Source organism: Acanthochromis polyacanthus, chromosome 14 (genome assembly GCF_021347895.1).
Source record: "Acanthochromis polyacanthus isolate Apoly-LR-REF ecotype Palm Island chromosome 14, KAUST_Apoly_ChrSc, whole genome shotgun sequence".
NCBI classification, from domain to species: domain Eukaryota; kingdom Metazoa; phylum Chordata; class Actinopteri; family Pomacentridae; genus Acanthochromis; species Acanthochromis polyacanthus.
This window is the reverse complement of record NC_067126.1, coordinates 21,623,549-21,639,343: the sequence shown is the minus strand read 5'-3', so window position 1 is coordinate 21,639,343 and position 15,795 is coordinate 21,623,549. Positions and strand designations below refer to the sequence as shown.

The following is a 15,795-nucleotide window of genomic DNA, read 5'->3' as shown; positions in this document are numbered from 1 at the left end:
TGAGGACAATCAATAGAGTGTCTATTGAGCACTGTTTCAGATCTATGATGCTTAAGAGCATTTTGGTGAAACGCAGATACTTTGATTTACCCAAGGCACTTTTGATTTTTCCTCCTGCTAACCTCAAATGTCTCCAAAAACACTGCCCTAATCTTTTATATTCGGTCACATACCGGATCACTCTGTCACAAAAGTGAATGGAAGAGTGTTGAATTGGGTCATTTTCTTGCACATGGTTGGGTTTGTGAATGTAAAATGGAAATAAAGCATTCTCATGGATTGTGTGCATCATGTCAAAGTTAACACTGATTTTTGCTAACTTATGTCAGGTAATTAAAAACATAAAATCTGAAATAAGCAATTGGAGACCTTCTGATTGCAGTGAATGAGTCTCAAGTGACTGTAGTATAAAGGCACCTGTACCAGTCAGTGGTGAATCAGCATTCATGGCTTTATCTAGACCATTAAACAAAAGAACACTCCAAGCATGAAAAGGATATTGAAAAAGATAAGTCAGCGGATGGATACAAGAAAATTTCCAATTCACTCAATATGCCTTGGAGTATAGTTATAAATGAAAGAAATGTGGCATATGGACAAATATGACTAGAGCAGAACAACCTGATCATGCAAGATACTACTGAGGGAGGCTACCAAGACACCTGTGCTCTTCTGGAGTTAGAAGCTTCAGCGACTGAAACGGATGAGAAACAGAGAAACAATTGCCAAGAGTCTTCACCAGTCAAAGCTTTATGGTGAGAGTGGCAAAGACAAAGCCTCTGCCGAAAAAAAAACAAAACACTAAAGTTCACCGAAAGGCATGTGGGAGACGAGAAGAATGTTCTTTGGTCTGATGACACTAAATTAAGCTTCGTGGCCATAAGACTACACACTATCTTTGGCAGGCTTCATTTATTGCTCATCAACACAAACACACCATCCCCACCATGAAGCATAGTGGTGACAACATCATGATGTGGGGATGCTTCCTGGCAGCAGGCTTGTAAAGGCTGGATGGTAAAATACATGCAGCAAAGTATAGGGAAGTCATGAAGGAAAGCCATCTGCAAGAGAACTGACTTAGGAGATACAATTTCCTGCATGATTCATTTTCCATGAATAACTATGCAATCACTTTACTTCATTTTATGTTTATATTCTGAAATAATTGACATTACTTTGTAGAAATCCGCTTTCACTTTGATATAAAAGAGTCTTTTTTGCAAATACTTGTCACAACTGCCACATTACAATGACAGTGATTAAATATTGAAAAGCAAGAAAAGGAGAACTTTCAAAGGGGACTGAATACTTTATAAACAACATTAGTCTTTTTTGTAATATGTCTGGATATGCTAAAATGTTTACTAGCATGTTTTATTTCTTTGCAGGGAAGTGTGTGTGTTTGCTTCTTTGTATGTAGAAAAGTGGAAATGAACTAATTAGCATTAATGTGCTCCTGTGCAGAAACAGACAGAGGAATGGATGAATCTTTGTATAAGCAGAGAAATCCCATGCTCCTCCTCCATGTCTCTCATGAACTCACTGGGCGATCCCGTAAAGATTCGTGCATGGACCATTGCTGGCCTACCATCAGACACTTTCTCCATAGACAACGGTATCATAATCTCGTGAGTACTGAAGATAATGTTCATTATTGCATGTTATAGGAAACCTGTACTGGAATTATTGTCACGAAAATCTACACAGAATTTCGACAACACATTAACAAATGTCAGTGGAAATATCAACTGAAACCGAAAACTGAACTTCAAACACACTTTTCACAAAAGCTGCTCTTCAGAGCTGTCGTACACCTGCAAATTGTAGCTGGGATAGAGAAAAAGAAAGTCAGTTGTTTTTTTAAACCCAGGAGGCCTCTTCTTACTCTGTGCATGAATGCTTTCATTGAAACTGCTCGCTGCTGTTTACTTTTTTTATGTCCCTCAGTGTGCATAAGGAATGGGTTACACTGTTTAAATGCATTGCAGTTGTATGTTTTTGAAACCAAGATAATTGGTAGATTAACAAAGGCTCAGGATTAGATTAGTCATTGCCAGTCAGTTTAAATAAGAGGCTACAACATAACTGCCCTGGTTCAAACTTGTGGTACAGTTAAAAAGTAATATGAGCTTGACCTTGCAATGTAAAGTTCTCTAAATTAATCACGTTACAATTTATTTTTATATGAATAAAATCGACTTCTATTCAATTCAATTGACATCTTCTTGTTGGTCTAACAAGAGCAAAAAAATTTTTAACCATACTACAAAGGCCTCAGGTGTGTTATCAAACTGTTGGTTATGTAACTGTACTCTGTCTGAATGTTTATGTCTAAGCTGCTCCTTACGTCTCAGTTCTTGTCCTGCAATACCCACCTTGCTGCTAGGACCTTTCACAAGTTGCAATTACACGAGGCTCTTTCACTCTGACAAGGCAGCACCTTTTGATCAGTCAGCACTCTGTGAATGTGTGTGTGTGTGTGTTTGTAGTAACTCCAGGCGGTGCCTTTGATGATCGATCCCCAAGGCCAGGCCAACAAGTGGGTGAAAAACATGGAGAAGGCCAACAACTTGCATATTATTAAGCTGAGTGATGCTGACTTCGTGCGCACTCTGGAGAACTGCATCCAATTTGGCACACCAGGTAAACACAAGGATTTCTCTAGTTTAATGCTTCTGCTGTTGCTGTCTTGTCAGTGTGCGCGCCTTACCCACATTGTTGCAATTCCTGTTCCTGCCTGCTGAGGTCTCTCTTTACCACAAAGACTTGTTGTTGCTGTGCAAAGAATCCTGCTCTCCTTTGTTCCCTGTTCTGCAGAGGAAGAATTCAGATATGACATATTTCAGCTCGTGAGCCTTTATTCAGAACTACTGCATTAGTATGTCAAAGTAATATATATATATGAAGAGTTCATTTGCAATTTCGTTTTATAAATTTTAAGAAAACTCATTTTTATTGTTTACTTGAGAATAATAATAACACTAATAATTTATTTTTTCTCTATTTTGTCATGTATTTTTCTACTGAGTCAAATCCACTCAACTTCAGTTTGATTGATATTATATCAAGTAACCAATAAAAAAAAGTTTTCTGAAAATGTATCAAAACGGAGTCATCTGTTTTGCAAATGAACTCTTCATATATACATACATATATATATATATATATATATATATATATATATATATACATATATGTATATATCTCACATAAAGCCCAGTAGAAATCAATTATATTTTCTGCTCTTACCATTTTCTTGCCAATTAAAAGGGTCAAATTGACACGTGTAGGCAGATGTGCTTTTTTTTAAGAGTCTATCTTCTTTTTTCACCCTATGGCCTTGAAGTGGAACAGCATTCAATCCATAGTGCTACTGTGTGGATGTGACCTTTTGATCCACAAGCTGGTTTCTGAATACACCCCACCATCTCTTTTCAAAAGCACACAACATAAAAGGCAGCTCAAGCAAAATACTTGTACTTTTGTCCTCTCATATGAATCTAAGGGCGCATAAGAGGGAACATCAAGAGAGGAATTAGAGCTGGGAACACAGCGAACTATACAGCCATTAAAAAGACATCTAAATAATGACCCGACTCAGCCATCCATCGGGTCTTTGCTTACTGGCAGACTGCAAGGCGAACAGTTCAGAGTGCCTTGTCCTTGCAGGGTGCAAAATAGTCCCCAGAGGGTTCAGTTTCACCCTTCATTGCCTGTTTTCTTATTTTGCAGTTTTAAGGTTTCTTGCTGTTTGTATAGCAGCCTATAATCCACATGATGTACTACTGCCCTTTCTTTTAGCATGATTGAACTGATCTCTTCCTGTCAAATCTCTTGAGCGAGGCATGCATTTATGAAATAATAGGAAGTGCTTTTACATTTGCAAAAATATTTGCAATATTGATGTGTTTACTACAGTGATGCTCCAAATCATTTTGGGAAGGGTAGACCTGATTTGGTTAACTATATTAGAGAAAATTCATCAGCTATCACTGCCTTTGAAAGCTGCATAAGAACTTAGTTACTACCTAACGGCATGATGTCAATTATAGATGGACTAATGTTCTAAACATGAGAATAGCATTACCATACTCAATGTGAAAACCCATTAATAATGAGGTCATGGGAATAAAGCATTTGTATCTTGTAGTGTTTTACATGCTTCACTGATTTCTGGATATTGCACGTGCATGTCCTTGTCCATAGAGCTTTTTGGGCTGCAATAAAAGCACTCATCACAGAAAGCTCAACTTAGAGTCAGCTTTAATTCATCTTGTAACTCATAATATGAAAGTGCTATAGCTCTACCATACATACAAATTTTACAATATAGCAGTACAGCTAAAATGGGTTTCCACATGAGGTATTAACGTTAGTGGTGGGGAAGGTTCTCTCACTGTGCCGTTCCAGGTATATGAATATCATCTATTTAATTGAAAAAAAAAACATTTTTTAAGCAAGATGATCCAAAGTGCTTTCTACAGGCAGGAAATTGGCCCCAGTGGTATAAAGTAAGTAGCCTACGTGAAATAAATGCGGCATGAAATCTGTAAGCCTGAACGCAATTCAAAATAATACACTGAAATTACAAGAGGAAAATAGAACAAAAAAACAAGAGAATTATTTAATCAAACAGGACAAAGAAATTCTATCAATAATTTTCTGGAAAAATAGACTTTTATGTATATTAGCTTACCAAATTGTAATTGGAAGGCTGTTCCAGAGCCGGAATCCAGTAGAATAAAAGCATATTATCCTTTGTTACTCCGGCCTGTGAAATAGCTTTGTAGTAGCACTCGGATCTAGATCTACCAAGCTGGCAAACTGGTGCATTAAAAAAAATTGGAAACCAATACAATGATAAGATTGAGGGTTGTTGTGGGGAAACATTTTGTCTTCGCCAGCTGTCTAGCTGCACAATATGAAATTGTGCAATACCTCATGTTGAGGCAGAGCTGGTCAAAAGAAGACAATTAAATAGCGCCCAACTGAGGTTATTTTTAAAAGAGTATGTATAACGACAGGTCTCTACTGAAAAAGAACACATCAGCTGTTATGTTAGAAAACATTAATTTCAACATTTTCTTTCAGTGCTGCTGGAGAATGTCGGCGAGGAGCTGGACCCCATCCTGGAGCCATTGCTGCTTAGACAGACCTTTAAACAGGGTGGTGCCATATGTATCCGTCTAGGAGATTCAACTATTGAATATGCTCCTGACTTTCGCTTCTACATCACCACCAAGTTACCTAACCCCCACTATCTGCCTGAGACCTCTGTCAAGGTACTGTAAAGGAAAATAGCCTCAGACTTTGCTATAACTTTTAATACCTAGTTATAAGTTCTAGAAACACTTGATTATTACCATGGAAATGCAGTGATTATAATATTTAGACATTGTACTGTTATCATTTTTGCTGTAACAACACTTAAAAATATGTACTTCATCAAGAGAGATGTTTGATTTTGGGCAAAATTTTTTTAATTAGAACAATGTGGATTTGCAGCAGTTTCATTGCTGCATAATGGAATGCCACCAATTTCACAAGAGGGATAAAACAACAAGAGTGCCAGTATTCAAATGCATATCAGTGCCAAACACCCTGCTGCAACCTCTATCCACACCCACACCACACACAAACATTCTCAGACCAAGATGAACCCACACGTACCTTTAGTCATCAAAGCATAGCAGAGCATTTCCTGACGGTAGGCACACACTGGTGCTGTTTGCAGCAGGTGTCAGTGTTGTTGTAATGAGCCTTGTGCAATCTCCCATGCTTTCTCTAGCAGCTCCTTCCACGCAGATGGAGCTGGTACTCTTTACCGCAGCCAAGGATAGATGTATCTTCCACAACACAGCTTCTGCCAGAACAGAGAGGAATAATAAAATACAGGCACTCACAGGAATGAACACCAATATGTGCATTCCTTTGTCTTCAAAATATAATTTTCGTCACAAACAATAATACCAAACAGCACAATTTCTTTTCGGAACACTTAATTTTATCGATCATTTGTAAATGCCATGTTGGCATTGAATTTTCTGTTCGTCCTATGGAACCTGTACATTGTTACAGGTTGTTTTGATGAAGGAGGCTAAATGTACTAGGCAAAGTCCCATCAGTCAAAATACAATATATCACGCTTCACAACTGGGGCTTCATTTCTTTTATGTGATTTTTTTTTTTTTTTAATTTAGTTACAAAATGTTTGTAATCTGTTTTTTTTTCTCTGCTGATACATGAGCACTGCCTTTCCTCTTTGGCTTCTTATTGTATCACACTGCTCAAATGACAGCATATTTTTACCTCAGCAACACAGTGAATCTTTGTTCACTGATATCACCTTCCCAATAGAACACAGCCGCCCGCTTCCACCCCTCCCTCCCAAAAAAAAAAGTATTCCAAGAAAAGGAGCATTAAAGGAAATTGCATTACAGAGAGGCAAGGGGTTGGAAAGCATTACCGAAGATCACATTTCAAGCATCTATTTGCAGGAGCCCGGCTCTTTATGGGCAGCTATTAGATTGATTCAACTCATTTTTCACAACTGGCTCAACCCCCCCCCCCCCCCCCCTTTGCTTAAACTACTTTTTTTTTGCCTACAGTACAGTACACTATTCGGGATCCATTCTTCTCATTAAACCATATTTGAAATGCAATAGTTCCACATACAAGAGGGTGAGCATCTAGAAAACCAGCCCTTAAGCAGCCCGAGGGACAAAGGGAGGCGAAGAATGAGGATGTATGTGTGAAAAGGACAAACTGGAGATTTATATGGGCTCTGAGTCTTTACCACCAGCTGAGTGGGTCTCACGGCATCAATAGAAATGGAATTAGGCCCCGGAGAAGTGCACTCGTTTATTAGGGCAGAGAGTAGATAGCAGATAAGCAGATATAAGCTTTTAACCTCTGGGTAAGTGCAAAGCAGGTTCTACTATGGCTGTGGTAAAAGACACTCCTTCACTTTTTGCTGCAACACCTTTGCACAGAAATGGGGAGGGGAAAGTAAATGCATCCTACCTGTGCTTTGCCAAGGCTGGAGTGGTTGTTGTAACTGACTGGGTAGGAGGTTAGTGGGGAGAACAGCATCAATGCCAAGATAAGGGGTTTGCCAAGACAACACCAGCCCCTATACATACAAGCATACATATTTATTTGTGCCTGTTTATGTCTGTATACTGTATGTCTGTGTGTGTATACTGTGTGGCATAGGTGACCCTGCTAAACTTCATGATCACCCCAGAGGGCATCCAAGACCAGCTCCTCGGCATTGTGGTGGCTCGGGAGAGACCCGACCTGGAAGAAGAGAAACAGGCTCTCATTCTACAGGGAGCAGAGAATAAAAGGTACAGTAGCAGCAACCAGACCCAGATCAAATGATTTCAACCAATCAAATAAAATGTCTCCTTCCTTACAGTGAAAACTGCAGACATGTTAAGTTGTACTTTCATTTTTGTCAGAAAACTGAAGGAGATTGAGGATGAAATCTTAGAGATACTCTCCTCCTCCAAGGGAAACATTTTAGAGGATGAGAAAGCCGTCAAAATTCTCTCCTGCTCCAAGACTTTAGCTAATGAAATCACAAAGAAGCAGACTGTGGCTGAGGTGACTGAGCAGAAGATTGATGAGACCCGCATGGGCTACACACCCATTGCTGTGCATTCTGCCATCTTGTTCTTCTCTATTGCTGACCTGGCCAACATTGAACCCATGTACCAATACTCCCTCACCTGGTTTATTAACCTCTTCATCAGCTCCATTGATGGCTCAGACAAGAGTGACGACTTGGAGCAGAGGTAAGTAGGCCTGACTAATGTACTAGTAAAATACTAATTTCAAGTAACCAAACCTTTGCTTTATGGTTTCTTTACTCAGAAAATTCCTTAGTAAACTGTTATAAAAAATGAATTTAATGCAAGTAATAGTGCATGAGTGTGAATGAGTTTTTGAGTTCTGTTGGGATTTCTGCTCCACTACACAAGATTATTAAAAAGCTAGTATGTGTATCTTTTTCAGACTTCAAATCCTGAGAGACCACTTTACCTACACACTATATGTCAATGTGTGCCGCTCACTGTTTGAGAAGGATAAGCTGCTCTTTTCCTTTTGCCTCAGTGTAAATCTGCTCATGCACAACAAGCTGGTAGGAATGTACACATCCCTGCACACATTTGCAACACAAACCATAGATGCTTGAGAACACACCCCATATTTTTTTCTTAGTTTGTTAGTGATCAGCTAATTAAACAAGCCGGTTAGTGTCATTTTCCAGAATTAGTCTTCACAGGGATTGCGTTAGATTATCTACATCATGTTTTTGCAATTTGCATCAAATTTTCCTCCAGAGAAATCCCCCAAATTGTCAACCATTAATCTACTTAATCATAAAGTCCTGGCAGCTGTGTTAACACTTTAATAGCTACATGATGATATTTATCATTTTAGGTGGATGAGGGGGAGTGGCGATTCCTTCTAACGGGTGGTGTGGGCCTGGACAACCCATACTCTAATCCCTGCACTTGGCTCCCCAAGAAGTCTTGGGACGAGATATGTCGCCTTGATGAGATTGAATCTTTCAAAGGTTTGCGTCGTGACATGGCTCCCCTCAGAAATGAGTGGAAACAGGTCTATGACAGCTCGGTGAGTTTCATTACATACATCTACATGCTTGGTCTGGATGAGGTTTTTTTTCTATGGGTGGTGTATATGTTTCTGTTATGACAAGGAAGAGGGGGCTTGGTATCCTCCTGTTCATTGTGAATCACAGTCTACCAAAAAAATCAACATTAAAAGAAAAATAATTAAAAAAAGATAACTAACAGGTGAAGAAACTATGTAAATTCTACAAAATATGATGGTTAAATTGATGAGTGATTTGATATGGCTGATGCCTTATTGTAGGATTTGTGTTAACTTTTGGCTGGAAATGTGACTGTAGCTAGCAGTTAAGGAGGTTAAAAGTTTGAACTGGGTCACATTTGACAAGGTGTTAGATCACAAGATAACACAAATAGCTACAGTCTGCTGGCCTTTAAATCAGCCTCTGGTCATAGATTAAATCCCTAAAATCGTATCTCTATGTTTCAGTCAATTATACATTTAGGCTTTTTTTTCATGACAATAATTCATTCATGCCCTTAAAGCTGCTGTCCGGAGTTTGAATCGCAGCGTCTCCCAAAACACTGTTGGTCCCACCGTCCCTCTGATTTAGCCCCATTATTTGTGCACGCGCGCAGCACATGAGAGGAGTGCCCGGAGTGCTGCAGCATCTTACCTGTTTTGCTGTTTTCCACTCTTCTACATTTAGTACATTTAGTAAATAATAAAGGAATTACGTTAGAATGCTGTATTGAGTCTAACTTGTCCTAATACCAAAATAACATGAATCTGCTAGGACGAACGAGTAAAGTTTCAATATGTGATTACACTCGTGTATCCCTCTCGATGACGTTGTTTATCAAACTTAGTGCATTTACGCGTGTATATGTGTTCCATTGTTTATTTATTTCTATCTAGAGTTCAGAATTGCATGACTCCTCTGACGAAGAGTATGTCCCAGACGCCCCAATCTTCCTCCAGAGGTCGGGCATCTAAACGAAGCCGTCAGGCAGGCTATGGAGGCCGTGGTCGGGGAGCGACGCGAGCACCCCGAGCCAAAAAACGTCCTGCAGTCTCTTGGCCTGACAAGCCGTGGGATTGGTAACTTTTCTGGAAGTTGCTGATCCCTGATGCTCTCTCCTCCACAAGCAAAACAAATGTGCGCGCGGTTGCGTAGTGCGTAGCTCGCCCACCTCTGCATGGGCTTGCTTGCTGTGCGCGTAACCGTTGATTGACAGCATGACAAAGCTGAAGCTCGAACTTGATTGGTCGGCAGCGACCGGCGCTTTTTGGAATAACATGGGGGTCTATGAGAGGAAGGCGGAGCTCAGGAATAAATTTTCATATCGCGTTATACTAACTTTATATTATAGTATCGAACTAGACTAACACATTTAAGCTTTGTTAAAAAATGATACATAAATTGAAAACTAACGGAAACTCCGGACAGCAGCTTTAAATGGCCTAGATGTAACAATACACTGTTGCGTCCTCTAGAATATCTCTACCTACCCCTCCATTCCTTGTTGCTACTCAAGCACACCAGCTCACATATGACTATGTTCAAACCCTGTTAAAGGACTTTATGCTTCACAGTGGCAAGTTGTTGTTATACCAGTATTAGATTACTTCAGCTTTACATGTTCAAAATCAAATTGTGAAGAAGAAAAATGATAGGGAAAGCCCCACTGCACAAATTGATGGGACTGGTGAATTGGAGTTAACTATTTAGATGTGCCAGTCAGTTAGACATGAGAAAGATTTTTGGGTGAGTGGTGGAAAGTCTTTAAGAAACTGAAAGAGAAGTCCAACTGCTTTTTACTGAAGCTCCTAAGATTCGTTAGGTCTGTTACATATTCAATTCTAGCTGCCTGAATCTGTGTTTACAAAACAGCCATGTGTACTTTGCAGCTTCAAATGCTCAGGCATAATGTTGAATGCTTATTTTCTTTGTTACTGTATTGCTTTTTATTGAAAGACCACCATTTGGGGGGTGCCAATCAACCAGATTTTTCAGAATAAATAGATATTTAGGATTGCTACGAGAGATTTTGCCAACATATCCTGTATGTGCCAGTAATATGGACTTTGATTTGACGCCTCATCACTCTGCTTCGAAGTTCAAAATGTTTAACCAGCCACACACTTTTTGCAGGTCAATATCCAAAGTGTGTCCAGTTAGATTACAACTGACTAAGAGGGTGACTCTTACAGGAAATACCTCTGTGTTTTCAGGTATATAACGATTTTTGTCCTTTCAGCAGGACTTTGTAAAATAATTATCTGAAGGTGGAGTTTGCAGTTCTGGAGAGGGATTGTTGGTATTTAGCTACTTAGCAAATTTACATAGCATGTGCCAGACTATTGCTCTGCTGCTCTGCCCCCTGTTCCCTGTCCCCTCCTTCTGCTCTCCTTACCTGTGTCCACGAGCGTAAACATACACAGGAATGGTGTTGAGTGGATTGGTCCCAGCCATTTTGTTTCCAGTTTACAAAGCCAGGGCTGTGTACAAAAACTGAATTATTTTTCAGCACACACACAGAACTGACAGAGAGCAGACCATAAGAGGATATTCACCAGATTTTCAAAAAAACATATTGAAGAGTGTAGCATACTCCACTTAGTATACACCTGATAAGTCATATAGCAACATACTGATGTTGGTGTTAATCATAGTTATTGACACTAACAGTGTACCAGACTTTGTGGTGACCCGCAGCCCAGACAGCTTGTCATGTAGACTAAGATTAGAGTAGAACGTGTTCCTTGGCTGCTTTTGCTTGTAAAACCTGGACAAGAAACAGATCTAAATTTTTTGTTAATATGAGCGAAAGGGTTTGATGGCTTGTGCATGGACAGTATGTGAAGAACGAGAACACAGGCAAACCTCAGCAAAATATTTAGCAAGATGTGAAGTGCGTTTTGGCACAAGAACAACCGGCCAGCTTTACCCACTCCGTAGCTCAGTAAAAGCGCACAACATTGATACAGTTTTCCCAAGCAACTCTGTTTCTAATACTGCCTGCAATCTGCATGTCTTCAAATATGAAAATGATCATTTTGGAGCTTAAAATAGCTTGAAAATGGATTTGAGCATTTCTTTGTTTCCAGAATAATATTCTACTGTCTGACTGTTTATGTAACAATCTTTGAAAAAACAAAGAAAAATCTTATTCACATTTTTTATCATGTTTTGCTGTATATTGTTCTGCTTTTTTGTTTACATTTTATTAGTTTGAAATTCATATTTTATCTGAAAGGAAGGATATGGAAGTAAGAAAGTTGGCGCGGAAAATAATTTGCCTGTCGGCTGTAAACGACGCACATGGGCACTCCTTCCATCTTTGAATCATAAAGAATGTAAAACCGAAGTTTTACTTAATTAAATCTATTCAGATCCTGTTGTGCTAGTCACATTTATGCTATCTAAATGCAAGAACAGCTGTTTAATCAATGCGTCATGCACACAAGCATGTGTGCGGCACATGTTTGTCTCTTTGCTGTCACATGCACGTACATACACTCTTTGATTTATAATCAACAGAATCAGCTGCAACACTTCTGTCTGATTAAATCTACTTTGTTCCAGTTGTAGAATTCACATTTACTCAATCTTGATGCAAGAACAGCTGTTCAATCAAGCACACAGGCACTCAGACTCACACACGCTAACACACCCCTGTTCACACAGAGAATCCCCAGGAGATCCTAAATAGGTGTATCTGTCTCAGAGCACCTGCCATCACACGTAGCCAGAAGTCTCTCGACAAACAGCCGTGGGGAAATAATTTGAGAAGTTCCCTCCGCCATTGCTCACTTCCTCTGCTACACAAATTAATCAAACATATTGCCGTGACCCAGTACCCGGTTTTTTTTCTGTTTTACCAATGCTGTGTCCCTCCACATATCCCCCTTCCTCAGCCTTTCCTTTTTCATACATGTTGAATTTTCTCCTGATATTCCCTCCCCAGTCACATCACATATTATCCATCTTTTTGCTTAATTAGGTTGCTTAATCTTGCCTGTCCAAGAAAAGTTAACAAAAATTAATTTAGCTGCATGCTTCTTTAAGGTAACCTTGTTGAAAGGGGCATATCTCTTTCCTTAATAAATAAAAATGGTTTTGTACTCCCTTATTCCAAACAGATTTAAAATATTTACTTGGCTTTTTAGGCCTGTCATCTTATTTAGGTCTGTGCAGCAGATGATGGTAAAAAAAACAGCTTATATGTGGTATATTTTTCCAGCAAAGGCTATATCATGGTGGCACTATTTAGCAGCATACACATATCAGTTGAAGAGTTGAGAGTAATTCCTATATATGGAAAATTCTAAATGGGTTTTGCTGTGCATATTTGCAGAACCCACATCAGACTCCCTTTCCTGAAAAATGGCAGGCGAAGCTGAGCCAATTTCAGAAGATGCTTTTGATTCGTTGCCTCAGACCGGACAAGGTGAGTTAATCTGGGGAATTATATCAATATACATGGGCTTTTTGACATAAACACACACACACACACACACACACACACACACACACACACACACACACACACACACACACACACACACACACACACACACACTAAATTCAATCCATATATTTATCTTACAGATTATTCCCATGGTGCAGGAATTTGTTTCAGACAGTTTGGGCCGTCCCTTCATTGAAGCACCACCCTTCAACCTAAGCAAGGCCTTTGTTGATAGCCACTGCTGTGCCCCCCTGGTCTTCATCCTCTCCCCCGGCTCAGACCCCATGGCTGCTTTGCTCAAATTTGGAGATGAAAAGGTACAGAGACATCTGGAAAATTCAGCAGCTTTGAAGCCTGCTGTGTGTACTAACTCAAAATGAAAGGGGAAATTGAATCCTCTAGATTTACCAGGCTACACACTCACATAGATCTAAAAAGGACTGATTTTTTTTTTTTTTTTTAAATTTGTGCCTTCCAGGGCAAAAACCAGCTACATAATTGAGAGTGTGTGCATGTGTGTGTGCACTACTGTTCTTATCCCTCAGGGCTTTACTGGTAACAAGCTGACCTCCCTCTCTCTGGGCCAAGGCCAGGGTCCTATTGCTATGCGTATGATTCAGACAGGCATTACAGATGGCACTTGGGTGGTTCTTCAGAACTGCCACTTGGCCACCTCATGGATGTCGACATTGGAGAGAGTTTGTGAGGTCAGAACATACACACAACACAGATGCATGCTTTCTACAAACTGCTGCTGAACCTTGTGGGAACAGTACTGCTACACTTCTTCCATCTTCTAGTTGTGTTTAGTGGTTTCTTGTGTCTGTGTGCAGGGCCTGAGCCCAGATACCACCCACCCAGACTTTAGATTGTGGCTAACAAGCTACCCATCTCCCACTTTCCCCGTGGCGGTGCTCCAGAATGGGGTAAAGATGACCAACGAGGCTCCCAAGGGCCTTCGCTCCAACATTGCGCGCTCCTTCTTGATGGACCCCATCTCTGACCCAGAGTTTTTTGACAGTTGTAGCAAGCCGGTCAGTGTGCATGCATGCCTGTGCTTGTATCAAGCTGTGCATATCTATCATGCCTAAATCAGTGGGTGCATTCAGAGTGTGTTTGCTTTAGCTGTTGAAATACTAAACAACCATCACTGTTCATCTCACACCATCTGTGCGTATCCACCTATCAGGCCGTGTTCAAGAAACTACTGTATGGCCTGTGTTTCTTCCACGCCCTGACCCAAGAGAGAAGGAAGTTTGGACCTTTAGGCTGGAACATTCCATATGAGTTCAATGAAACCGACCTCCGAATTTCTGTGCAGCAGCTACACATGTTCCTGGAGCAGTACCAGGTAGTTGTTTTAGAAGTTATTTTTTTGTTTTGATGGTTGTGTTATAACTGAATTAGGTAAAGCATTGTTTTCCTGCAATTTTCTACCAGTTTTTGTAATTCAGTTAAAATCAGTTATGAGAACACACTATCAGATTTAACAAACTGCCAAATTCCATACAGTATGGGCTACAGTCTCGTGTATAGTAATACAGCTTTGTTATTTCATTCATACTCTTTATGCACTCTTATTATTGGTGTTAGTCTCTCTGGCACATACTAAAACTCAACTTTCATATGCAGATTCACATTCTATGTATATGCAGTATTTAGCGTCTAAGCCCATACTAGAAACCCTGACTTTTGCAAGTGGGTTCTGCTTCGCTCAAGTATTCGCCTTCATAAGTCATATTCAAAAACCCTCTTGACATTTCTCCACAAACAGCACTCCCACCCACCACCATTCCTAGTTCCTCTGCTGTAGCTGAGAAAAAAGTGATAGAAATAAACTACTGAGGATATCTTTTTTGAATGCGGTGACATTTTCAGCATGTAACCAAGTGTTGCTCCGTGAATTTGTAAGTGAAATCCTCCACTAGAAAATGCCACATGGCCACAACCTCACCCTTCCATGGCCCCGTTCTGTTACAACAGCCTCCTTTGCAAGTGCATGTCCTACGCTGAATTTCAGTCCGTTTCGGTCACAGTACACACAAAACAACAATGAACAAAACAATACTTCGAAATTCAGCACTGGTTTTCACTCATCTATGATAGATTCTCATAAAGTGTGATTCCTTGTTGCCTACAGGAAATACCATTTGATGCTCTCCGCTACATGACTGGTGAGTGTAACTATGGAGGGCGTGTGACGGATGACTGGGACAGACGAACCCTGCGCACGATCCTCTCCACCTTTTACACCTCAAAGATCACCGGGGACCCTGACTATAAGTTTGACCCCAGTGGGCTGTACTACGCACCCGCTGAAGGAGACGTAAGAAACACAAGAAGTCACAGAATCGCTACAAGTTACTGCAAACATCCAAACACAGATATTAGCATTCGTAAGATTTTTTAAATAAATCACGACTTCAGATTTGGCTGTAAGCACAGTATAAGCATAGGATTTACAAAGATCAGGCAATGCCATATGTTATTACCAGATATATTTTGTACAGCATTTCACATGGATTGCAGCAAAGTCTGTTTTAGATGCAAAGCCTCCCTAAACTGACTTGGCACTCAGTCATTCAGTCACACTTAGCAGGCTGCAGATGCACTGCGAGGAAGGGCTGTTTACTGTTTAGTAGCTCTTTTAAACGTATCATCTATGAAATGTAGGTGTTACATGTTTGTTTTGCTACCATCACAAATGACTGATAAG

General features: G+C 40.1%; 1 protein-coding gene across 1 annotated transcript in view; it reads left to right on the top strand.

Annotated features, from left to right (window-relative positions):
* The window catches only part of LOC110956356 (dynein, axonemal, heavy chain 7), an 86,376-nt gene that overhangs the window by 56,702 nt on the left and 13,879 nt on the right, over window positions 1-15,795 (top strand). The window contains 14 exon segments of the mRNA XM_022201760.2: window positions 1,468-1,631; window positions 2,493-2,503; window positions 2,506-2,646; window positions 5,095-5,285; window positions 7,219-7,352; window positions 7,467-7,802; window positions 8,023-8,149; window positions 8,452-8,646; window positions 12,966-13,058; window positions 13,220-13,396; window positions 13,625-13,786; window positions 13,913-14,113; window positions 14,269-14,430; window positions 15,220-15,405. Coding sequence (XP_022057452.2) covers window positions 1,468-1,631; window positions 2,493-2,503; window positions 2,506-2,646; window positions 5,095-5,285; window positions 7,219-7,352; window positions 7,467-7,802; window positions 8,023-8,149; window positions 8,452-8,646; window positions 12,966-13,058; window positions 13,220-13,396; window positions 13,625-13,786; window positions 13,913-14,113; window positions 14,269-14,430; window positions 15,220-15,405 — 2,280 coding nt within the window.